Here is a 26,586-nt window from a genome sequence, read left to right as displayed (position 1 = left end):
AGCAGAGCGCAAAAAATCCTGGCTGGCGCGGAGATCAACCCGTTGCTCTTCCTCTTTCTCTTTTAGCCCGGTCGAATTTGCTTTTAAAGAGGAAGCGCGATAACATATTTAATTGTCCTCGGATTTTTTAGACATAACGTGAAATTGCGCGACATATCGCGAAAGATATATATTTCTCTCACTGCTTTCTTCATATTTTTCAAGCGCGATCAGAACCGAAAGTCGCTGGCCGTAATCGCGCAACTCGCTACACAAACCGGCAGAATCGTCGATCCTCCCTGCCAGAGACGGCACTTTTCCGCCTCCTATTTTCCCCAAGGACGCATTCGTCGATCCCCTGACCTTTCTTCGTCGGGATTTCTCTTCATCGTAACGCAAACGTCGACAAGTCTTACGACGATCGCGCGCGCACGCCCGATGGGCGTATGGGATTCCGTGCAGGAGTACGGTATAGAAAATAAATTCGCGCGAAAGGTCTCCGACATTTTATCGGGAGACAACATATTATAAATGCGCGCAAAGTCATTCGGTGATGTTGTAACACAAGGCGCAGACGATTGGGACACTTCTCTAATTGGAGTTATCCAAAGACGAGTTGAGAAAAGAGTCACCATTTGCATCTGCATATATTAAAAAATTAGAAGATTAGAAAACGAGACGGCAATGACTTGGAACAGCTCCGTATACCTGCCGTCCGTCCTCTGTGTATTACGATATCCGCGCGCGATTCACTCGGCGCGCGCTCGATCTACCGCGCGATCGAAAACGCGATAGGGAATACGACTATAGCCCTCCAGCGATATTTAGGAACCTCCATTTTCCACGTTAGGAAAATCGATCGCGGACGGATTATTCATCGAGACTGCGCGCGAGGGACATAGTGAGCAACGAAGAGGGAGAAAGAGAGAGGGAGGGAGAGAGAGCGAGATGGAGAGATAGAGAGAGTGAAAGAAACAGAGAGAGAGAGAGAGAGAGAGAGAGAGAGAGAAGGAGGGAGGGAGAGAGGGAGAGATAGAGATTTTAATGCGCTTTCGGAGGGTTCTTCTTGAGAGCAGCAAAATCCTGATTAATTATAATAAGTCATTACAAAAATGATTAAAAAATTACAAGAACATTTTAGAAAGAGAGAGGGGGAGAAAGAGGGAAAGAAGATAGTGCAGCATTCGAATTTCCATAGAAGGAGGAGGGCATACTAAGTGGCGACGGGACGCCGTGCATTCGAGATCTTTTCGTTCCAGAGAGAGAAAAACATCGAGAGCACGGTTTTGCTAGGCCGGACTCGGGTCTTTCGCTTGCCGGGCGACTGCTCTAAACCATTGGGCTACCTGACGCTCCACACTCACGACACTCTCCTCTCCCTAGATAACGCTCAGAGATGTCGTTCGGAAGCGATTCCAAGCGCACGGCGACTACAGAGAGAAACAATGTTACTGTACCAAATGGTACAGCTGTCAGGCTTTCAAAGTCAAAGGTTGCTATCCTTTAAGATCTGCTGTCCATGTATGCCCGTTTTCACCGTTGCCCCTTCTCATCCGGTGCAAATAATACAAATAAGCCCCAGGGGGGGTCGACATCAATTTTTTTACAGCCCCTGGGTGCTTGGACGTTACAACGTGCAATAGTAATACTGTCTATTACCGAGACTTGTCCTATCGCGATTGTTAATCAAAGCGGCTAGCAAGGCGACAAATTTTCATATTCATGAGCTTTGTCTATTGTCGTCGCGCGCCCATGATTCCGCACAATTGGCCGACGCAAAACTAGCCGCGTGTACACACTACGACCTTTAATACGGCCGATTTAGTAGCCCCCTCTACCGCTCTCTTCGTCTTCTCGTCCTCCTGCGATGTCAATCGATGTCAATCGACGTCGCATTTGCTGTAATGTACGCGCAGCAATCCGCACGCGTTTCGGAACCGAGTGAACAGCGGGTATCTAATTTTTTATTTGATCAAAGGGGCTGAGGTTGAAGTATCAGTGTGTTTGTGTGTGTTTTTTCAGCTATTGTTAAGCGAGGAGCAAAATATTTGTCTGTACCGGCGTCGTACTGGCGTCAAGAGGCGTTTTGAAGTGCGCATAACAACACAATCGGAATGAGCACGAAGTGCAATGAAGCACGACGGGTCGAAAGTGTCGCGAATATGTTTGTATTTGTCGATTAAACGTGGAGGGCTGACGATCACTTTGTGCCGCGAAATGAGCGACGATTTGCCAGTCCGCGCGTGAAAAACGCATTATTCCAAAGTACCGGTGTATCAACCGTGTGGCCTGTCGAACATATGGAGAGCGCGAGTAAAGGGAAAGGGGGGAAGGAGGGAGGGGAGGGGGAATATGATTGGCAATTAAAGCGATCGTCGATGCGGGATAACACCGGCTCAAAAGAACCGCTCATTAGAGACGGGTATTATCGTCGGCATTTTCGGGGAATTCCCGGAGAATCGCTACGGTTTTCGGCGCGCGATGAACTGCGACGGAGGAGACAAGATAAACGACACGAAATAAGCAGAAGTGTATATATTTTGAACTCTTCACAGACGTGATATTTTAAGAATGATAAAAACATCAGGCTATGGACTACGGTAAATCAACGAGCAATCTCGACAGGGAAAAAGAAAGAGCTCTTCCGAAAAAATCCGGAGATACACGGCCGAGATCGTATCGAGAGCTAAGCGTGACATCCGTAAATTTAACAATATATTATTGCATAATATCGTTCGGTAGGCTTTCGCTAATGTCCGAGCGTCATTATGTAAATGGAGATTGGTCAACGAAACGTACCCTCCCGGCTTACAAGAGCATGTATTTCATTATCGTGACCGATTTGAACGTAGCATGCAACACTCGTTGTAGCCTGTTTTTGACTTTATGTGTCGTGGATTCGACTAAAAAGAATGACAAGATAAAATAACACGCGTCATCTGCTGGGCGCTTGTAGTGAGAAAGCCAACGATAAGTAGCGCCAAGTTCCGAATCCATGAATATTGTACAAGTATTATAATCTATGAATACTGCATAAGTATTGTAACGTTTTACACTTTAAAACAGGCTATGGACATATCTTTAAAAGTTCCAAGTACAAATAAATATCAATGAATTATATCTGAATTGACTTCCGTAGTAAAAATCTACGCAGTTTTCCTAAGCGTTCAACCACTGTCTCGTATTACTGCATTCTGATTAATTGTATCAAATCTGTGCAGGAAATAGACTTTTGTCCATTTCAGTTTCAGGGTAAAACTGTCCATTTCATGAGTAATAAAATTACTTTTTTAATATTAATTGATTGGACAGTTTTTTTAGTTTGTTTAGTTAGCTGTCTATTTATTGTCCAGTTTTCGTTCAGTAAATGTTTCGGATTTTGCGTGTTTTTGTGCGCAATAACTGAAAACGTTATATCTTAATTGGGATCCTAATCGTTTTGCTCGTCAGTTAATATAGACAAAAGTTAATATAATTGTTCAAAACCTGCATGAAATTTCTACCGGGGTTGCTACATTCGTACTGCAATTTTCGTTACAATAGTAATACACTGAGAGAAATTATTCGATAAGAAATTAACAAACGGATATTTCCGATCAAAATACCGGTGAATTTTTGTATCCGATCGGGAAACATCCGATAAGAAATACCAGTTCATAATTTATTGATCAGTTTATCTGATGAAATGCCGTTATGATCAAAAGTATCAGAAGTATCCGATTTAATCGAATATCCTGATCGGATATTAAAATTCATTGGTATTTTAATCGGAAATATCCGTTTGCTAATTTTTTATCTGATAATTTTTCTCGGTGTAAAATTCTATCACTAATCAGCACTAATAAATCGAAATAATATTGTCCGAGACGACGCTTCGCGCTGGGAATATAATTCCCGCCGGAATGAGCTGCCGGAAGTTGCTCGATCGAAAGCATCGCGGATGCTTCCGGATACTTTCAGATAACGAGCGCTCAGATAACAAGGGGATGGAATGGGAGTCGGTGATCTCCACTAAACGGACGAGATCGATTGAGCCGTCAACGATCGGCGTCGTAAAACTCGCCTGGATTCCCGCAGGAAATCAGAGGGTGGGTCGCCTGAGAGGGGAACGGCGCGCCCCTTTTATCGTCCTGGCGTTTTTCCTAGTAATTTTCCCTCTTCTTCCTCGCGTCTCCGCGCAGAAGCGTGTCCGCAGGTGGAGCTCACGGTGAAGACCAGAGAACATGTATATATGCATGTGCGAGATGCACGAAAATCGCGGAATAAAATTTCACGAGCGTTAGCCGCATCCTGGTCGGCCGATTTGCAATACAAATGATGCGCTGATTAATTCTTTGCTAAAACTGCCACGCACGCTTCATATGTAGATGGAGGCGTGGGCTTAGCAGGGAGGACTCATTAGTATGCCGTTCGGGGCATTATAAGAGTTTTAATAATCGAGAACGAAAATTCATCTACTGAGTTGTGCCCGCGTCAACTGCCTATACTCGGAGGCAGTTGTCGACAGACACGTTTCGCTTTCGGCGAATCGAGACAAGCCCGTTGCCGACGCGATGAACCGGTATTCCATCTCGATGACGTCGGTGAACGATCCCTAAATAGACATTTTCCGGTTCGTCGTCTGTACGCAGTCTCGAACAAGACAGAGAAAGAAAGAGAGAAAGAAAAAATAAATAAATAGAAAATAGAGAAGAAACGAGAAGAAACCGGTGTAATTTCGTCGGACAGCTCTCGAGAGTCTTAATTGTCTCCCGCTGCGGAATTCCGCGCACGAGCAAAACACGCGAGCACCAAATATTTCCGTCTCGTGTCGTCTCGCGCAGCGTGGCAAGCTGCACGACATGCAGCGTCTGAGCAAAACCTGGATAAACCAAATTTTGCTGGAGTCTTTATTTAGTATATTGTATATCTTTACTTAGGTCGCAATCCAAAATGTTCTTTTTGAGGAAAATTTTACTCAATACCTATCGATCTTGTAAAAATCTGTTGAAATTGGAATTTATACAAATCATTCTTCTCGAGAACGATAAGAGGCTCAGATCAGAGAGTTACATATCCGGAATCGACGTAAGCTTTAATCGTCAAAAAAGTTCCTTATATTTTGTCGAGAGTCCCAAAGTCAAACGATCGCCCTCTTTACCTAACAATGTCAAATTGTAGAATTATGGATGTAGGATTTTTACCACAGAAGCTTATAGACAACAAATAAACTCATCTATTTTAATTGAAATGTTGCGAATTTTCGTTTAAAACATGCTCTACAATGTCGGCCAGGAATAACATCACAAAATCTCACATTATGTGACGCACAGTCGCGTTGCGAACCTCCGTGCTTCAGATAAAACGCATCTTCGCGATCGTGAAGCACCTATACGAAATTCGATGCAGCGATCGGTGGAGCGTCTTCACGCACGTCGCGGTGATATCCTCGAGGATGAAAACCCGCTGCGAGTTATGAAACTTCGTCGCGAATTATTTCGCGACACGGGAGGAGATGGAGGAGGAGTGGAACGGAGGGCGGGTGGAGGAAATTTACGAGGCGTTACGAGAGCGAAACGCGCGCGCCGTTCGCGTCGAATCGTGACCGCGACGCAATGAACATTTGCTAGCGCGAATGACTTCGAGAAACATGTTTCGCGACGAATCTGCAAAATAGTAATAAATAAAGTATATATATAAATAGTATAAGTGGCAATGAATCACATCACTTCTCAGTTTTTCGCCGAAAATTAAACGACTCGCGAATGCGAGCGACTGTTAACTCTAAAATTATGATAGAAAAAGATAAATAAATAAATAAAGAATGAAATCTAGCGTCGCTGGTATCTTTTCTCCATTACGCAGGGAAGTTCGATCTTTTTCCCCGCCTATGCTGGGGAGTTATATAACGATATTTTCGATGGTGGTGGTGGTGGTCGTGAAGGATGTTGTCGATGGCGAGTGATGAATGCTCGCGAAACACGGTGTCGTTCATATTAGTACGACATGAGGAGAGAGGGGGAGGGAGAGGGAGGAGGGGCGAGTCGACGCGGTGCCCTCGAGTTTCTGTTTTAATTGCAGGAATTAAGTAATTTATATTCCGCCAGACACGAGCCAATCGAATGATCGCTATTAAAATGGATAACATGCCGGATTTGTACGTGTGATCACAACATATGTAAATGGCAATTTTTTGGCGGAGGTATGCGTCTGATAGGAAGAAGCGCTGATGATATGCTAATCGCACCTGAGTTGCCACATAGAAACAGCGAGCTGCCGAAATATATGTACGAGGGCCATACAAGAAGGGTATATTGCCTAATACTAGAAGACATCGCAAGTTTGACTAGACCTTTATTACCGTGTTATGGAGTCTTACTTCATTAGATTATGTATGACATTATAGAGCGATCTGTCGATTAATCTTTGGTAAACACAGTGTCCCAGAGTGAACGCCGCGAGTGTGTTCATTGTTGTGACGGTTCTCTTGCTTTTGGGATAAAGTGGTAGACCCAAGTCTCATCAACGGTGTTGAGAATCCTTCAGATTACAGCAAAGTCATGTCAGAAGATACGAGAATCGATGAAACTGACTTTCAGACTTTGCTGATATGACCAAACGCAGAAGCTATCGCTTTGGCGTACTATTAAACGAAGACTAAGTTCTATTCTACAATAGGTGTTTTAATAGTGTGTTTTAAGTTCTAAGCCTTTAAACTTTAAATTGTGATATATTTCCGGCCTTAAGCGTTTTTCGCGCTGCCACAAGTCCTAATCTCTAAGTCTCTTAAGCGAGTTGGCCAACTCCTATCTTTTAAAGCTTAGAACTTGAAGTTTAGAACCAACGTAATCTCTCTAAAGTATAAGGCTCAGGGCTTAAAACATTGTAGAATGGGACTAATCGACACACAGATCGCTCTCTATGCTGTCGCACTCAAACTAATAAAGGAAAGCTCTGAGATACGATAATAAAAGTTTGACCAAATTCGCGCAACCTCTGCATTCGGACCAAGCACTTTTTCAGACACTTTTCCATTCACACACACGTGACAACGTCGACTCGAACGATTTTCAGCAAGGATCCTTCCGCAAAGATCAGACCTTGCGTCCAATCGACTAGCTCGGATTGAGTCGTCTGACCGTTCAATCACGACTCTTAGGCGGACGTTACGCAATTGTATACAACGTTCCGAGCTGTCTGCAAGCAGTACATGAAGTAATGAATAAAGACGTCTGTCTCACGTCTGCGAGCACCTCGAGTTCGCGCAATAATGCGTCCCGCGCCCGGGACTTCCCGGTGAAGACAGATACCCATGTTGCTCCACGGCGCGGCAGCAGAAATCTTTGCGGCCACGCGGCATTACGTAATTACCGTGCGATCAGAAAAAAATATCGTCCGCTTCCCCTTTACTCGTCTTAACGATGCGAGTTATCGCGCAGATCGATCGTCGGGCCGCGGCTCTGTGGCCGACCGCGAAGTCTCGCGCCGGCCAAGTAAAAGTTGGCCCTTTGCAAAAAGAAACGACGAGGAGACCGCCGCGACCCGTGTAGACAATTACACACGTAACGGCGTAATAATGCGGAATCGGACCCGTTTCGGGAGCAAGGCGACGACTTTTGCTGTTACGTCACGAGAGGATCGGATGGACCAACCACCGACCGACCGACCGACCGACCGACCGACCGACCGACCGACCGACCAACCGACTGATCATCCGACTGCAGCAGAATAATCGGCCGGATCGCGGAGCAGGGCGTGTTCTTCGCCGTTTCAGTGAAAGTAATCGCGAACTGGACATTGCGTATAAAAACGCCGGCCGGCCGGTCCGATAGCACATTCGATCCGAAACTACCACGAGACAAGGCCAATCATGAGGAGCTTCGCGGTAAGTGTCGCCGGGTATCACACTGTCGCTCGGTTGCAAGAGGTCTCTCTTCGTTCTCGACCAACTTCCGCACTGGTGTAATAAGTTAGAGTGAAATCAGCGCACTCCCTCTCACTCTAACTGGCATACACTAGTGCAGAAGTTCTTTGAAAACAAAGAAGACTTAAGATCGGTTAAGACTTGCCCCTTTGGTACCTTCATTGAGAAAAATTCCTCGGCAGAACAAAAGCACGTTTGCTGTTTGATGATCGTTAGGGAAATACATCGAGTAGTTAGGGTAAAAGCACACCAATGCTCGGACATGTATTCGGTCTTGGACATTATTGTTGTTTTAGTATTTAAATATAAATAAACTTTTAACAGAAAATACACACACACACACACACACACACACATATATATATATATATATATATATATATATATATATATTCCATGTTTTAAAAGTTTAAATATTCGTATTCGAAGACCAAAACAATGAAAATATCCAGGATTAGGTACCGGGAATTGATACTTTTGCTTTATCGTTGCAAGTCACCACTTCTCATCGTTTATCATCTTGACAAACACATATTTATTGCCTATAAGATACAAATTTTATTTGTTCGCGTCTATTTAGATTGGGTCAGTTGTGTCTCCATTACAGAAGTTCTGTTTGGAACAGCAAATTGAAAGCAAGAAATCCTTTGTCCCCACTACGGTATCATTCGCCGTCCCATATCAACAAACCATTTGCTGCGGCTACTGGTATTCTGCCAAACTTTTCCCTTCAGTGTGCTATTACCGTTCTATCGCGTCGCTTCATCTTGAATGAAGCTATCCAGGATATCAGTCATGTATCTTTTCCCCTACGATGAGAAGAAAAAGCAATTTGATCGACAAAATTGGCGATCAGCCACTTTCAAACAAGAATTGTATCTGTCGGAGAAATTACGCATTAATGTAACGATAAGTTAAGTTGATATAATCACTGACCAAATAATCGATTAACACACAACACATTGCAACAATTATATAGTCGTTCAATCGATCAAACGTCTGCTTGAACGAATTTTCTTCGTTCTTTCTTCTTTCAAGCAAAGTCTCATTAACTCAACCACTTCTTGTTGTCAGTGTAGCATGAACACGTGGAAAGGTTCTTTTCACACGAAAATTCTCACATTTTTATTGTTCAAGTTGCATAACTACCAAAATTATCGAGTTCACGTGAGACTTCTCATTTTTTACGTTTTCGCTCTCAGGAAAAAATTACATAATCAGCACTTTGTTCGTCGCGTTCACGAGCAAAAATACATACGCTGACGTGTAAAAGAGCCACAATAGAGATATCAAATAAATTTTATTCGTGAATAATTATTCGTGGGCTATCTGTCAGAGGTATCTCTGACCACTAACCACTTATTGATAAAGTTAATGCAGCGCGCAAAAAAGATTTGATTTCGCGGCAGGCTGAAATCCATCCATCTCTCCATTTAATGGGAAGCTCTTCTTAATAACACGTCCAAGTTTGCTCAAGCGACGTGGAGAACTCGACTGGTCGCAAACTCGAATAATCTAATTACTCTGCTTATTGTGACATGCTAATGAGTTTCTACTTTTCCCGACTGCGTAGATTGTTCTGCTGGCGACAGCCGTACTGGCGGCTCCCAAAGAGGATAAGTCCAATCCGAAGGACAAGCGGAGCCTGCTGCTGGGTGACGCCGGTCTCTCTAGCTACACGAATGGCATAGGTCTGTCGGGATACGCCGCAGGATACGGGACCGGCCTCGGCACCAAGCTGGGTCTCACCTACGGCTCCTATGGTAGCGGACTCGGCCACACGTATACCTCCGGATTGGGCTATGGCAGCGGAAGCGGCTATGGCATCGGAAATGGCTATAGCATCGGAAGCGGCTACGGCATCGGAAACGGCTACGGCATCGGAAGCGGCTATGGCATCGGAAGCGGCTACGGCATCGGAAGCGGCTACGGCATCGGAAGCGGCTACGGCATCGGAAGCGGCTACGCTATCGGAGGCTCCGGAATTGTCACCGGCCATAGTCTGCACAGCGGCAGCCTGGCGCACGCCAAGACCGAACGCATCACCGGCGTCACCGTTCACCGCGAGGTCCAAGTGCCGGTCCCGGTGCCGCAGCCCGTCCCAGTTCAAGTGACCAAGCACGTGCCCGTCCCACAGCCCGTGCCCGTCAAAGTTGATCGTCCCTACGCCGTGCCGGTGCCACAGCCGGTGCCCGTTCCCGTCACCCGCCATGTACCCGTAAAGGTCGACCGTCCTTACCCCGTGCCGGTACCGCAACCCGTTGAGATCCGCGTACCGCAACCTGTACCATTCCCAGTGCCACAGCCTGTCGCCGTCCCGGTGTCCGTGACGAAGCATGTGCCGATCTCCGTGCCATCAGTCGCCGTATCGTCCGTGCCGTCGGTCGCCGTGTCTTCCGTGCCAGCCATCGGCAGCATCTCATCTGGTCATGAATACGTCGATCTCGGATCCAGCGGCGTCAGTAGCGGTATCGTCTCTGACTTCAGCGACGGCGTACATCACGTAGGTTCCAGCTTCGGATCGGCTGGTCTAGTGTCCGGCGTGGAGCATGTGGGATCTACTTTGGGTTCAACCGGCCTGCTGTCCGGCGTGGAACACGTAGGATCTACTTTAGGCTCCACCGGCCTCGTGTCCAGCGTGGGTTATGGATCCACCGGTCTGCTGTCTCACGGCGCGTCCATCGACAGCGGATACGTATACCCAACACCGACGATCAAGAAATGGTGAACATCTTCCGACAATTCGATCGGACGCTTCGCTAATGGGCGCTTCTCGAATGTGTTTCGCGGGTTGAACGTACACAATATGAGTCGTGTCGTATACGCTACCAAATAAATTTATATTTTTTTACCGTACACAGCTCCCCACGCAGTCATCATTTCGTTGCGCCCGTCGACAATCTGGTTCATTTTCGTATAATTGCGAATTAGCGATATGTTGCGATTTAAAGTCTCAAACCTCCTCATTTGAGCAATTGTTGATTCGTTACGATTTTTCCATCGCGTGACATTACCTCGTGCTTTCGTATCGAGTAATATTCCATAAAACTTTTTGACAAAGTTGCATCGAAAGTCAACGATATGTACATTGCATTGTAGCAAGCGAAACCCCGAGTCGGCTCTTATCGATAAAGAATATATACCTCAGCCCCGTAACTTAGGTAGATATTTTGTGTAACATTAGAGAAAAGAATAAAAAAAGAAAAATGTTAAGTGAGAAGAGAATGCTCTCTATGAAACTTTCTTGCGCCAGAGGAACAGGACGAAAGGATTCAATGTCGAGTGGGAACCGCGAGTGCGCAACCAAAGTCCTAGCGATGCACGGGTATTAAAGCGGAGGTGCTTCCGCGAGCGCTGCACGTACAATGAAATCGATGCAATTGGCTATCGCGGCGGCTTGCAAGGTGTGGGAGGGGGCTGACGTCACAAAAGCTTCTTTCGTGTCACACGGTGCTCCCAAGCCGGGCGCGAGTCGAAGCTTTGTGAGCGGACAAAAGCTTGGATCGATTTTTCCAAGCTTTTCGGCGCGAGGTGACGAAAAAGTTGCTCGGCTGTCGGTCAAACTACGTAGCCCGTAGTTATTTTTGCAATTATCGTTCGTCAAAGCAGCTTCAGGCGAACTCGCAGCCATATTTGGCGCAGAATTCTACACGGGAAGAAAATTTACGCAGTCGTGTAACTAAATAGGAAGCGGAAGAAAAATAACATCTCTCTCGAGTCGCGATCTACAATGTGCTTTTTGCTTTCTATTTCTCTCTTTTTTACTTTTTCTGACTCAAATCTTCAACCTCGATCTACAATGTGTTCTTTGCTTTCGGTTTCTTTCTCTTTATCTCTTTTTGACTCAAATCTTAAGTCTAAAGTTAGAATAAGCTAGAAAAAGACAGAAAACAAGAAACAAGAAGCAAAGAACAAATTGTAGATTAAGCTTAAGACCTAAACTACAATGTATTCTTTTCTTCTTATTTCTTGTTTTCTATCTTTTCCCAGTTTATGGCATAAGATGTAAGTTGGAGAGAGAAAAGATAGCAGAAAGTAAAAAACATATCGCAGATCACATTGCAAAACATATTGTAGATGAGACTTTAAGCTTAATCTACGATATGTTCTTTGCTCTCTGTTTCTTTTTGGGTTTGTCTCTTTCTATCTCAAACCTTAAAGCCTGATCTACAATATGCTCTTTGCTTCCTGCTCCTTTCTCTTTATCTCTTTCTGACTCTCTTTTTGACTCTTTATCTCTTTCTAACAAACCTTAAACTTTAAGCCAGAAAAAGACAGAAGACAAGAAACAGAACGCAAAGAGCATATTGTAGATCAGGCTTAAGCCAAAAAAGACAGAGAACAAGAAATAGGAAGCAAAGAGCGAATAGTAGATTAGGCTTTAAACTTAATCTATCATGTGCTCTTAGTTTCCTGTTTCTTTTTCTTCATCTCTCATTGATTTACGTTTTATGCCATAAGTCAGAAAAGGATATCCCTTGTCCACAAACTTGCTTTAATTCTTAAGCCGTAAGAAATTGACCAACCACAGTACATTATTTTTAAAATAATCAACTGGTCAATTTATTATGGCTTAAAGATTAAAGCAAGGTTGTGAACAAGGGGATAGAGAACAAGAAACAGGAAGCAAAGAGCACATTGTAGATCAATATGCTTTACCGTGACCAGAAATATTCGTCTGAACATTCAGTTGCATTAAAATTCAGTTGAGTTAACTGAGAGCAATTGGCTAAGTAGGAATCTTCTGCAGGAATATTTTCCATCCCTATAACCGAATTTTTCATAAATTCGTGTAAAGTTGATATTTGTCGAGCACATCGCCCACTGTGTTTACACGGCAGTTCAAGTAACTCTTTGTGCAAATAGCGAAGATTAAAAATTAATATTGGCAAAGTAAGTGTCCACTCTTGCCACGAACGATAAAGCCCGATAAGCTGCTTCGATAACATTTTTATCTCGTAACAGCAGGACGGCGTTGAATCGTTGAACGTTTATAAGATTGAACATTAGCGGCCGAAGCTCTCGATAAGATTCCCGTCGTCGGGAGGGAGAGAGAGAGAGCAAACTCGCTTCATTATTCACAACGCTAACCATCAATTCGTCTTTAGTCAACACATCCGGCGCACTCATTAATTTTATCGTAGATAAAACTCGGTTCCGCGTGTCGAGAGGTTATCAATCGAATGAACTTCAGTGGGTACACGCAGTCCTCGCGTAACCATCGGCCACTACATCACGAAGAGGAAAGTGTGACCGTCGGTATCGCGCATTGGCCGGCAAACTGCCGTACCGACGTGATGCCGTTGATAAGGAGAAGCTCGCCTTATCAGTCGTGAAACTCAACGTTCGAGAAACTCAGCTCTACGTAGCGAACAGTAACAGTGAAATAGAAGTATCGACTTACGGTGCGATGATCAGCTCTATCTAACGATAGAGTATATAACTCGAATAAAGTCCAGACTCACCTGAAACAGAAAAATTAATGTTCGTTATTGTTAGGTCGATAGACGCTCAGAAAAAGCTACAGGAAGTGCGCATGACGAATTCAATCTCAGGAAAAAAAAGAAAGAAAAGTAGGTGACAAAATTTTTCTTCATCCACTGATGACAGATCTTTTTGTTCCGCGTTGCGCGTCACTTTCCAACTGCGGGTCTTCACGCGACTGTCCGTATCTTCACTCCCACAGCTGTGATCGCGCTTCAATCGTTGTAGACTTAATAATGCGATGATAGATTACAAACGTCCAGAAACATCGAAAGTAACATAGGGGTCTTTGATATCCCCGTGAGATCCTTACTGACACACTTTGGACTTGAGCCCCGATACTATCATGTCCTATCGCGCTGTGTTTGTGCGGGACTGATCCCGAGGGATCACTCCACGTCTTCTAACACCGCTCTCGACCCTCGCGAGATACAACGCTTAGAGAGACCCTCGGTCCGATCAGGGACGCTCGTATCGTCTCGCACGCAACACGCGCGTTGGTGAATGATTAATTAATCGCACCGCAATAATTCAGGATGTCCTCTCCGGCTCGATTGTTGCCATGGAAATGACAACATGTCGGACTCATTTTCGACCGCGAACGAATTAATTGACCGTAGGTGTATAGCAGTCGGATTTATTGGTCGGCGATTGTCGTTGTTATACCGCTAGGCTGCTCCTCCTTTCCTTTTGGAATGCCCGCAAGCAAAGAGTCGTAAAAATTTACCTCAACTTAATAATCGATTTGAATAAATATGTTTCGATTCAACTAAATGTGGCGATTGATCCGAACAAAGAATTAATAAAAAAAACATTCAATTAACGATGGATTTCAACAAATTCAATTAAAGACCGCTCAGTCGACGATTGATGTGAACAAAAGGAATCAAAGGGAATCATTCAATTAAAGGGAGTTGATCACAAACTCCAAAAAATATCGATAACGTACATTGAAAAGAGGATTTAGTTGACGGAACTAAAATTTGGGTAAAATGAGATCAACCAAATGTCGAAACGTCAATTCCTACCCATCTCATATTAAGCTCCTATTAATCGTCAATTAAACACGATAATTAATCGAGAAATTAATTAATAACAAGCTTGTCGCCTATTTCACGTGAACATTTCCACACATCACGCAGATTGAATACCAGGTTACATCAAAGTGCACAATCTCATTGGTGGTAATCGAAAGTTCTAAAGAAATTCGCGCTCTCATTCCCCACGGCAGTTATAGTCCTATATACGTTTTCGACTTTGAGAAAGTTTGCACGAGGACCTCAGAACGTCCTTAACTTCCTCGGAGAAAAGTTCTTAATTCGATTCTAAGTGAAAAGGACAAATTAATTCTCGCTCGTTCATCGGACTCGCGTCGAATCGCGTTGAAAACGCGACGCCGAAGAACACATTCGCGCGTCCCCAAGTTTCTTTCGAGAATTTTATGTCCAAGGTCGATCGTAAAACCTATCGCGATTCCGATACCATACGGAAAAGAAATCTCAGTTCGGCAACTCCATTAGTATAACTGAATTTTCTGTTACTTGGGGATGAAAAACTCGGTTGTGCGAACAGAAAGATTCCCGTACACTGAGAAAAAGATTTCTCTTGTCGGAAAGAAAATTTCGTTAAAATGGGATCAGTCGAATGTTTGAATTGTGAACAAAAAATTTGATCACGTCTTGTGTAGTTTGCTCTCTTACCGACTTATTAATTGATCTTACTGATCGGTTTCTACAATGTTTTTTTATAAAACGCCAAAATACTGGTTTGAATAAAAAGAAAGACACAATTATATTAAGCAATATTTACTTGGTTGTTATTCAGAGACTTCCCAATGTTTGAATTTGTTGTGTTTCGCCTTATTTTGTATATTTGATACGTCATGATTTTTATATCTTTATATTTAATCTAACTGCTTAGCGTATCAGCAATTGCTTACTCGACATGACATGATTTGTCTCTGAAGACGTTCTGGTACGGAATGTTCTTTATTCATAATCAACTTGGTAAGATTACATGTGATTTTTTATTTGAATTTATTTATATCGCATTCTGTCTTTTTCTGTTTTAAGGTAACATTATTGACGGGCTTGATTGTTTTTCAATTCGACTTCCGATCGTCAATTCTTTTTTGGTTTTTAGCGCACTTATGATTTTCTTTGTTATTTCAGAAGGTTTCTACTCAGCCAATTGCTCTCAGTCATCTTAACCTAATTTTAATGCAGTTGAATGTTTTCGATCACAGATATTATTTCTCGTTGACGAGTTGTTCATTCAGTTGTGCGAACTGAAATTTTTTTCTCTACATAGCTATTAGTAGTCCTCGCAATTTAACGTCTCGAGCGGTTAATTGCGTTACGAATAAGTAATTACGCGTACTACTACGAGCGTATTAAAGCGCGCCGCGTGGCTCCCTGAAAGAGAACGCTTCAGAAGCTTACCTTACATAATATAATATAAAAATTAAAAGCCAATAATTTACACAGATAATACCATAAGAGAGAAGGGGAGAGTAACTGAGTTCAACAAATTACGGCGTGAACAACCGCTTACGAAAATTAGCTCGCAACGACATCTTCAAAGGGCGAGCGCCCTTTCGTCTGAACAATACTAAGAGAAGAAATATCGCAAAAATAAGAAATATTTACTCAATGGATATTAATTACATATTCACTACTAATGCACATATTTTTACATGGAGAAAAAATTTATTTCACATAAGGAACTGCAAACTCAAATGTGTTATTTTGGTTGAATCTCTTTTTTTACACATTTATGCGTTTAAAAATAACGTACTTATATTTGCAGTGTATTCTCCTAATACCAACATGTATTGATGTCAACTAGACAAAAATCCGCACGAACTTATGGACCAACCCAGTATGATCGAGAAAGTAAAATAGCGGCAATGAAATGCTTTTGTTGCAATCGTCAAACGTTTGGTTGATTCCATTTTAATTGTAAACCAGCGTACCAAATTTGCGTTTTAACAACAGAATTCTTCTTCTCAGTGCGGAAGTACCTCGAGATGTCGCGAAATCCATTCCTGAAATTACAAGCGGGCTTATCGTAGCGTTCCTTGTTGCGGTGTACAAGCTGAAAACGAACCGGCGGTAAAGCCACCGAGGGTCACTTAAATTACGGAATTTCCACGGAGTAACAAAAGTGTCAGCAAGGAGCCGCTGCGTCGACGTGTCCGGCATTATCGCAGGCTGCGCGGCCGCAATGCCGCTGATACGACGGGGGTGTAGCGACCGCGGTGTATAATAATTTTCACTTTAGTCGCAGGGAGATAGCCGCGACAATTGCACGACGTGTCCCGACAGGGCCATCGGTCGTAATTTAAACGAGTGTCGTGTCGGGCGATCTTCCTCTCGCGAGAGACGATTCCCCAGGAAAAATGCTCTGGACGGAAAAGACGCGCGGACGATTCGCGACCCTTCACCGACAGATGTTACCTGTATCGTCCGACGAGGTAGCCGGAGAAAGGCAAGCGGTACGTTTTTCATTTCTCGAACACCGATAACCACTGCCGCAAATACTTTTATTTCGTCGAATCGATAGTCCAAGTAATACAAATATCGGATCGTGACGTTAATTATAGATAATGAACGAATAATTGGAATGTCGGCGCAAGGCGATTTATCGATCGGGAGTTCAATTGAAAATAAGGATCTCTCACTTCGCGAAAGTTGAGTACTTCGACCGATATATGGGAGTAAATAAGTGAAAAAAGTCCCTCGGTTATTAAAACACATCTGCTGTTTAATGATCGCTGAAAAAGCAGATCGAACAATTACCGTAGCAAGTCATTTCTCATCATATTTCGTGTCGTCTTAAGGGAAGGCTGAAAACGTTACCGACAGAATACTAACATTTTTCTGCAAAGTTTATATCGTATTGGTTATGCAGAATTACAAGTGCTTTTACCCAATAAAAGTGCTTGCAAAGGTAAATAGGAACATTGCTCAATATGTATCCTTCTCCTTCGAGCTCATAAGACCAATTACATGCGTCTGTAGAAATGTCAGCCAATCAGGTCGGATGATCGTCCGATGTCTCAGGCGACACATAGCGACTGACAACAATCGTGTCTAACTATATGCCGCCATCGGCACAGAAGGATTACCTAAATGTCTAGTTAACGTGCGGGACTGATATGAATTTATCGCATGATGTGTCACAGAGCGACGCGTAGTGTATACGCGTTTATCAAGACAGGAGAAGTGGATGAGGATATAGGGAAGCAGAGGGCGGAAGGGGGCCCACTTCTATCCCCGCTTGTAACAGCGCGCATATATGCCGTGCGAGAGTACGGCAGAATACCGTGAAGAGATACTAAATTACGTGGAAACTTAGGATGTCTCGTTGAAAGTACCGACAAAATTTCGCGCTCAATCTAAAAGCGAATTCACATCTTGACAGAAAAGCCGAAAACAAAAAGGTAGAAACTCGCGCTGGTAGAAAGATAGAGACTGTCGACTTATCTGATCATCAGCGCGAGTTTCGATTGGCTTCTGCCCTCCTGTCTTCGGCTTTTCTGTCAAGGTATGAATTCGCCCTAAGAGGGATCCCGTGTTTGACTTTCGAACTTTCGCGCCATACTCAACCTTCCTTTTCGCGACTTTCTCCGCGCGACTCATGCCAACAGTTCGCGAATTGCCTGTTTCGGAATCGTTAGGATTCTACAAATGTGTAATTCTTATAAGTTAGCGGAACAAAATCAGCAGTACCACCTCCAATATTTTTATATGTTGCTCATTTGTTGCTGAAAAGTTGCCAAAGAAAAAATGTGTTGTTCTGTGTTAACTTTTTTTCTAATTTGTTGCTCATTTGTTGCTCTTGAAACATCCAAATCTCAAATTTGTTTCTCACGAAATAGGTTATAACCAATAACTGAGAATCTCTCTGTATGCAGCAAATATAAGAACTGTGACACTAAAATTTGTTGCGCTAGCTTCATTTTGGTATTAAAACATTGTTTGAATTTATTGCCCTCGAAATATATAAGCTCCCAATTTGTCGCTCGCTAAATGTGTCCAGACAATAATTGGTTGGTCGCCTCACCGTCCTATACTGTGTAATATACGTAAATTCTCCAAGGGTTCAAACTAGCAGCCGCCATGTGTATATGGTATGTATGTGTGTGTATGACGGAGACGTCCCATCACCCACGGCTGATGAACTCCGAAAGACTACTTTCCTCGAGCTACTACAAGCGGTCGTGGTATCGCGCGCGAGACTGGACGTTAACTTCGTCAATATCGATGTGTCGTCTACGAGCGGCATCCTTTCGCGCAAGTATGCATCGCCAATGGTGCGCACACAGCCGCGGCTGTATGCACACGTTGTGCCGGCGCGAGATTATTATTTTCTGCGATCGAGTTTACCGACGTTCCCTCCGAACACGAGAGCGCTTCTACAATCTCTCTCGCGCGCGGCCGGGTAATGCACCGTCAATGAGCGAACGAACGAGCGAGGTAAGCGGAAAAATACGCAAAGAAACTCGTCTGGCTGTGCAATCCCGACGTCGAGCTGGGATATATAAAGTTCGAGCCAATTCGAGGATATAACTTCCAAAGTTCCGCGTATTAAACCGAGCACATCGTTAATTACTCAACTTCCTCCGGCTACACGCGGAACACACACGACTCCACGCGAATGTAGCGGTGTAAATAGACAGATAGATAGACTGAGCGTCATATTTTCGGAAAATTAACTTTCGTCGAGCAAGTCTCGTTTACATTTCCCGGCTGTAGAGAGGGAAGTTGCTTCCTGTCGAAGCATTGCACAGAAAAAGGAGAAAATTCGTTGTGGCAGCAAAGACGTGCGGTAGCTAAGTCTCGTTGTAACGCGTAACGCCACTGTAACTAAAAATATAGCTGCTAATAAATATATTAACTGTTTAACTGAACAGCAACAGCAGCAAAAGTTTTTGTTATCAGCAATAGATTTTTACGCGGAGAAAATTTCGTAATAATAATTAACAGAATTTTTTAAATATCGATATTTCACGAGAAATTGACTTTTCATTCCACACGTGCTACTTATATATTTTAGGAATTGAAAAATATGCTATTAAAAACTCACCACACTCAGAGAAATGTCTGATGATATTAACCAGAATTCTATTTAGGTTTACCAAATGGTAGATAAATAATCGTGTACAAGATATTTAGTCAATGATACCAAACTATCTGGTGAGCGCATTGTCTAAGTAATGCTTAAATACGTTTACCAAACCGTCTGGTACAGCATACAATTCATTTGGTGAATGTTATGAATACAGTTGTGGAGTAGTATTAGACTTCTTACCTAACCTAAAATCTAATATTATATATAATTTTCATATACTTACTGTATATAATCTTCATATATTTATTTCTAAATTTGTCGACATATTTTAAGAAATTTCATTCTTCCAAATATCTGACAGTTTCAGCGTCTACTCTTTTATAGCACCGATGTCTTTACAAATTAGTGTAGATGAAAAAGGAAACGTCGCAGCGAGTAACAATTAACTATCGCGTCAACAGTATCACACGTCTAGAGAGAATTACCAAACTGTCTAGATGTCTACAACTAAATGTCTCGGTATTGACTACCAGATGCGTTGAGGCATCGTAATCAGAATATTGGATATGTGAACCAGATATCGCATATAAATTCATCATATTTATAAGACGAATATAGTGTCATTCACCAAACTATTTCTCTCAGTGCATGTTCCTTGGCAAGACAGACCTCACTGACAGTCTGTCTCTGCACACAGAAAAATACATACTGCATTCAAGTAAATGTTACTTGTTCCTACAGTTTTTGATAAGTTTACATATCCACAAATCTTTAACAAATTTAGCATAAACATTAAATTTATACATTTATAAAATACATCCCGAATTCTAGTAAGCTTAGCACATTTCAGTCAAGAATATTAAATTAAAACAGAGATTTTATTTGTCTGCTATATAGAGTCGAACTATTTATTTCTCTGTTTCACGAAAATATTCTTTGTTGGAGATAATTATTATTTAAAAAGAGAGAACTGATTTCACTTTTCTTAGCAGTCAAACATCTTTCCGCATATGGAAACATAGTGAAATTGGAAATTTTCTTGTACTGAGAGAAAAATTATATTTTCTCCGTGTAGTTGTAACAACAAATATATTTTCAGTAAATTATGATTAGCTACAGCAATGAAATCTTTCATTTTCGTGTGAAGATTAATTAAAAATCTTCGAGAACACACGATCCTAAAGAATCCAATAAATGCATCGTAGATATCTCAATGCGAAACGGACGTCGACTATCCGAGTCGTAGTTATCCGCATCCACATAGTTTGCTCTGTGCTTCTTACGACAATAAATAAGTTGACAGCGCGTGCTGTCAAACTGCATCGCAATCGTGCAACACGACGCGACTTAATTAAAGTTACGCTGCATTCCGCCCACGCCAGGAGACAGTATTATCCGATGAGAGTCAACAAAGCGCACCATTCACTTAAAGCAATTCCAACAATGACACATGCGTCAACGGATACGTTCGCATGCACGCGCGTGTGACGCAGAAGTTGGCGACGCGATTGTTCGCGATTTGCGATCGAGTTTACCGACAGCGTATTGAAAACTTCTAACGTCGCTGCGTTGTCCGCGTCTCGCGGAATCGAGTCAATAGCTTTGAAAAGTCTCTCAATGCAAGTCCTGCTCACTTGCGCGAAATTTACAACGCGAAAATCCTAGTGCAGCTCTCTCTGCGAACAGCAAAGTCGTAGACGTGACGGGGGTCATCGAGCTTCATACGCGCCGTCGTACGCGCACAAAGTGACAAAAAGAATCGATATGCGAAGCTTCCGGCAGACCTGCCATTTTGCACGCAATAAATGCACCGATTAAAAGACGGAAGCACGTGTGCTAAACGTGTAAAACACCGAAATGCGCACCGAGACGAAATTGCCCTGACGGAAATTTAATGCCGCTCTTGAGAAAACGCTGGACAGTTGTTTTGTCTGATACGTGAAGAATAAAATTCTTGGGATCCCAATCAAGATGTAACGCTTTTCCTGCACCGCGCAAGATACGTCAAATCTGCATCCATCTGCTGTACGAAATAGACAATAGACACAAAACTATTCGATTTTTTAATGATCGAATCTGCTGCTCATAAAATGAACAAGTTTGGCCTGATAATGTATAGTCCCTATCTCTCCTAATTATAAACCGAGTCCCATTGTTGGCTACGTAAACTGAAGATAAATACACTAAGCCTTCAGAATATGCAGATGTTAGAAAGTTCAGTTCGAAAGTAAGGTCGTAAAATTTCGACTCGGGGGGTTAATACTAGACACTAACTCAGTCTACATAAACTGCACACATTTCCACCAGGGAGCTTGGACATTCCAAAACCGTGTCGCATTTCGACGAATGGCGATTGCCTCGTGTCACCTATGCGCTTTCACGCACGTCGACCGATGCGGATTTACATAACTCTTCTTACGATCTCAGAAAGGACAACAAGTCATTATACGGGCAACGGCGCGCTCAGCGAGCCGCTGATGAAATTTCACGCAAAAATCCTGTATCCGCGTGTCAACGAAATGCCCGGCTTTACAGTGATTTTAATTTCGACGCGCGTCACGTCGTGCATACGTTGCATATTTCGCGGCGGATCTTGCCTTTCAGCGCGACGTCGTGCGCTTTCGAGGCATCAAGAATTCACGAGCGCACACGAATACAATGCGCGTGGCCGCGGATAAACGGGGAAAACCAGAGAAACACCTCGCGGACGAGATAACAGGATTTCTCGCCCGATAAAACTCGCCGTAGGACAGAGAGCGCGGCTTTAATGCATTTGCTTCTCTCTCTCTCTCTTTTTTTTACATATATAATAATTTAGCACACTGATATCTCTTGACAGGAGTCGTCCTGTGTGCTCAGTCGGCGCCCATAAATCACACGCTTTTTGGAACGGTTTCGAAGCGCGGTGACTTCATACCGACTGTTATTTCCGCGGGAGGATTTATTCATAGCTACACTTTCGTGTTTACCCCCGTGAAAAATGTCTCGCGGACGCGCCTCGGCGTGGATGCGGCTTTCTTCCCCGCGCAAAACGAGTGCATACTGCACTGCGGATTTACGGAACGCGGAACACGCGGCAGTACTTCTTTTCATCCGTCTGCGACGCGCAGACTCATGTCTCATTTACGCGCGCGACAGTTATTAATAATATTAATAAGCCCGTAAGTGTTGACACCAATGTGCATGTGTGCATCTTTTATTAACGCGGTTGATGTTCACGATGAATGTCTTATTGCACACCAAGAAAAGAAATTATTCATTCAAATTTACTGAATCATTTCAGTGTATCTCACGTTTTAGTTGGAAAGCATCATCAAGCAACAAAGTCACCGCCATTCATTAAAAGCTTCCCCAAAGCATCCGCACTGAAAACATTTTTTATATTTGGAATTAAAATATTGAATACGTACGGTTTGGTAGATTCATTACGTATTCTTTACTTATGTCATATTACAAGTGCATATATTATTGAGAGAGCAAAACACACATAGAGCGACAACAAAATTTTTTTCTTGCAATTATCAAACATTTGGTAGATTCCACTTTAACTAAATTATGGTCTAGTATAGCAAATTCTCGTTTCAACAATAAAATCCTCTTTTTAGTGCAGTAACTATTATCCACACTGAAAAAATAATTTAATTATCAAAATCACAGTTTGGTTAAAATGGGATCAACGAAATGTTTGGTAATTGCAATTAACAAATTTAATTGTCGCTGTTTTATTTTGCTTAATGATTAAGTAAATATATTATAGAAAAGGTAAGGCAAAATAGCGACAATGAAATTTTTTGGTTGTAATTATCAAACATTTAGTTGATCTCATTTTAATCGATTTCGTCAACCAAATCCTTTTTCCAGTGCAGGTGATGGATATCACCAAAACTTTTCTTCAATATATGAAATTCGGTAGTGATCGCGCGTCGTTATCAGTTTTTTACACTGAGAAAAATGCGCTGCGAAGAGATACGTGATAATTACGATAGGACAATTCATTTTCACTCGGTCTTGAGTGTGAATAGGGGAAGAGCGAGGATGTGCGCGAGACCGATGAATGTTCGCTCGCACAATCGGCGATTTATGTCCGTGCAAAATCTCTCGCATCCTGCCCGCTGAACACAGTGAAAAACAGAGCGAAAAACAGACGCAAAAGTCTGCGATGTGATGCACCTGGCATTCTTTCAATTTAATTAACCGTATTTTTAATTAGTACTCGGAATTAAAATCCCGCCACTCTCTCGCGCGCGAGATGCGCATAAGCACACACCGCCTCGATGTGAAATTTACGGTGAAAGAATTATTTTAGCATTTGAAACTAAAATATTCGGTGCATGCAATTTAGTTGACGCACTGCCACGTTCTTTACTTGCGTCAGGTATATCGTGGAAGCGAAACGCACAGAGCGGCAACGAAATTTTTCCGTTGCAGTCACCAAACATTCAACTTGAGCCAAATTATGCTCTGGTGTATTAATTTTTTTTTCAACAACAAAATTCTTTCTTCGGTAGCTGTTATCCAGACTTAATGGTTATTACCAAAAGTCTTTTTCGTCAGACTTAATAGAAATAAAGTCCGAATAATATCCAACTAAATTAATATACCAAATCTTCGTTTCGACGACAAAATCCTTTCTGCAGTACTAATTCATTTCAGTCCGAATGTTAATCCATTTTCGCCTTAGTGTGCACCAAAGTATGACGCGCGCGCGTGCGCGAAGCAATGTAATCGCGATGAAATTACGCTCGCCAGAAGGATATCATCGGGCAAATGATCTGTCCAGAGTCGCGAGCCTGCAAGAACACTCGGTGCCGTACGAACGCGCTATTATCCAATTTCGCCGAGCTCAAGTAGATTGAATAGCACGACCGCTTCACAAAGCTTCCATCGCGCTTCTTTCTCCCCCGGCTTGCTCCCGGGACTTCTTCATCTTGCCCTCCTTCATCTTGCTCTTATCTCCGAGTACGCGGCCGCGGGATAGTATCGCCGTGAAACCTCATATTTCCTGCCTCCGTCCGGAAAAGCGCGGCGCAACTAACGGATATGCGGCGCGTCCCTTGCCTCTTTGCCACGCGTGCGTATTCCGCGCGGCGACAAAGCCGGGACACCAAGAGAATATAACAGGTGGTGGAGGAGACACCGAAAGAGAGAGAGAGAGAGAGAGAGAGAGAGAGAGAGAGAGAGAGAGAGTCTATCTCCTCGTCGAAATTTTATGCCTCTTCTCGTCTCTCGTCGTTGAATTAATTCCACGATTACAGAAAACAAGGAGTCAAATTTACCGGGGTGGCCAAAGAGCAAGGCGCGCCGGATTTCTTTAAAACAACGACGCCGATTATTCCCCGTTTGAAGATGCCTGACGGTGCGCTGTGAGTGACAATTAGAACGGTCGTTATACGCCTCCTCTCGCTTCGGTGGAAGACGGCACACCGTGAAGCACGCCGTGAAGCACGCCGTTAATGTAACGGATGATATCCGAATCGCGGCTATACCGGCCACTCACCGATCAAGTTCTCAGCGACAGAGATGTATTTCCCGGAGAAATCAGACGAAGAAAAGTTTCGAGATTAAAGTTTCGAGATTAAATTATTGAGAGGCTTGCTCGCACTTGCGGTGGCTATTTGCAAGCAGCAAAAACTTGCAGCACGCAAAAACGCGAACACGCAATGGTGTCGGCGCCAGTTGGCCATCGTCGCAACCCTGAGAGAATAGAGAAATATGTCGGACACACCCTCCAAAAAAAAAGTATAATAAATCAAGACGCGACGTTATGTTGAAACTCACGAGAAAAAAAGCGTTTCAAAGTGCTCAAACAATCTCAAATGCTCTTTCGTCCATATTTATCTTTATTCAGAAATGGCACGTAACTTTCGTCAGCTTACTTCTGACGTCACAAATTTAACATGGCCGGCGAGGTAAAATATTAGAGCCTAAAAACAAAAAGACATAGCTGCTAAACCAGCTAAAAAATGACCGTGCAAACAAGTTTCGTTACATGTTACGCCTTGAAATACTCGAATGCTTTTCAGTAAAATTCAGCATCATTCAGAGTCAAAGCACTGGTAACCCGTATCTCTAGACCGTATTATGGATCCATATATCTATTCCCATATTTGGACTTTTTCCTGTGCAATGTTATATTTTTAAACAACACAGTTACGCAGGATTATCAGCTTATTGCAGTAATCCGCGAGAATGCTCCTTCGGTAGCTCGTGGCAGAGAAAAAAATTATAGCGGGCCGTGGTAATGCGAGAGGGTGTCGAGAGAGTGGTAAATTAAATTCGAAAGCACGACCCGTAATTCCGCAGGCATTAATCGCGTCGGACGACTGACTCGTAGTTTAATTAAACCTCCTCTTCGGCGATTATCAAGAGCCATCCACTACTATTCACACCGTTACTCCGCTAAACCAATCGCAGCTAAGGGTGAAACATGCCCTCCGCTATTGAAATTAGCTCTCTCTCACACACACACACACACACACACACACACACATATACACGCACGCACACACACGCGCGCGCGCGCATAACTGTATCATGTTTAAATTAAAACCATTATCAGTTCGACGCAAGTCTGATGCCACGGGAATTCGTGCTTGTCGGGATCAGAAGTTGCATCGACGAAGAGATCCTGCAATTTTCGATCGCCCGGGAATAACGACGAAGCTCGTGAGCGGTGTCCACTCGTATCCCGAAGAGACGCGTCTGCTGAATGTCCGCGAAGCTTGACAAACGTCAACGCAACGTTCCCGGTCATTCGCGGGTGCACGCCGAGTGCACGTTCAACCGTGGCCGAAGTGGTCTACGGAGACTCAAAAGGATCCCCGACCTATACGCGACGCGTGATGTATCCAGTCGGTCGCCAACAGAGCCGCCAACTACCTCACCCTACCCTACCCTACCCTACCCCACTTGTTGGACGCCTCCGCCGGAAGGGGTTGGAAACCCGAGCAACCCCAAGCCACCTGATGCTACGCTACTGCGGCATCGATCCCCCAAACTCCTCCGTCGAAACCCCTCCATGGTAGCCATGGCGACCAACTTCCCCTATCGCCTCGAACGTACATACGAGCGAGCGAGCGAGCGAGCGAGCGAGCGAACGAACGAACGAACGAACGAACGAACGAACGAACGAACGAACGAACTCA

General features: G+C 43.5%; 3 protein-coding genes across 4 annotated transcripts in view; 1 reads left to right on the top strand and 2 right to left on the bottom strand.

Annotated features, from left to right (window-relative positions):
- LOC116840694 (cAMP-specific 3',5'-cyclic phosphodiesterase) overlaps positions 1-26,586 on the bottom strand; it is a 474,033-nt gene that overhangs the window by 320,600 nt on the left and 126,847 nt on the right. The gene's annotated exons all lie outside the window — the stretch shown is intronic.
- LOC116840697 (ATP-dependent RNA helicase DBP2-like) lies at positions 7,679-11,102 on the top strand. The gene is made up of 2 exons (XM_032807773.1): positions 7,679-7,843; positions 9,456-11,102. Exons 1-2 carry the CDS (start codon positions 7,829-7,831, stop codon positions 10,608-10,610), a joined length of 1,170 nt encoding a protein of 389 aa, XP_032663664.1. The 5' UTR covers positions 7,679-7,828; the 3' UTR covers positions 10,611-11,102.
- LOC116840658 (dendritic arbor reduction protein 1-like) overlaps positions 11,793-26,586 on the bottom strand; it is a 52,430-nt gene continuing 37,636 nt past the window's right edge. Inside the window, exon 5 of the mRNA XM_032807644.1 lies at positions 11,793-13,347. Within this exon, the coding sequence (XP_032663535.1) occupies positions 13,344-13,347 (4 nt within the window). The 3' untranslated portion in view covers positions 11,793-13,343. The remainder of the gene's footprint in view (positions 13,348-26,586) is intronic.

This window comes from Odontomachus brunneus, unplaced genomic scaffold, assembly GCF_010583005.1.
Source record: "Odontomachus brunneus isolate Ranch 3 - 2012 unplaced genomic scaffold, Obru_v1 Obru_scaffold_011, whole genome shotgun sequence".
Lineage (NCBI taxonomy): Eukaryota > Metazoa > Arthropoda > Insecta > Hymenoptera > Formicidae > Odontomachus > Odontomachus brunneus.
Note: the sequence above shows the minus strand (reverse complement) of the source record. Positions and strands in the feature narration are given on the sequence as shown.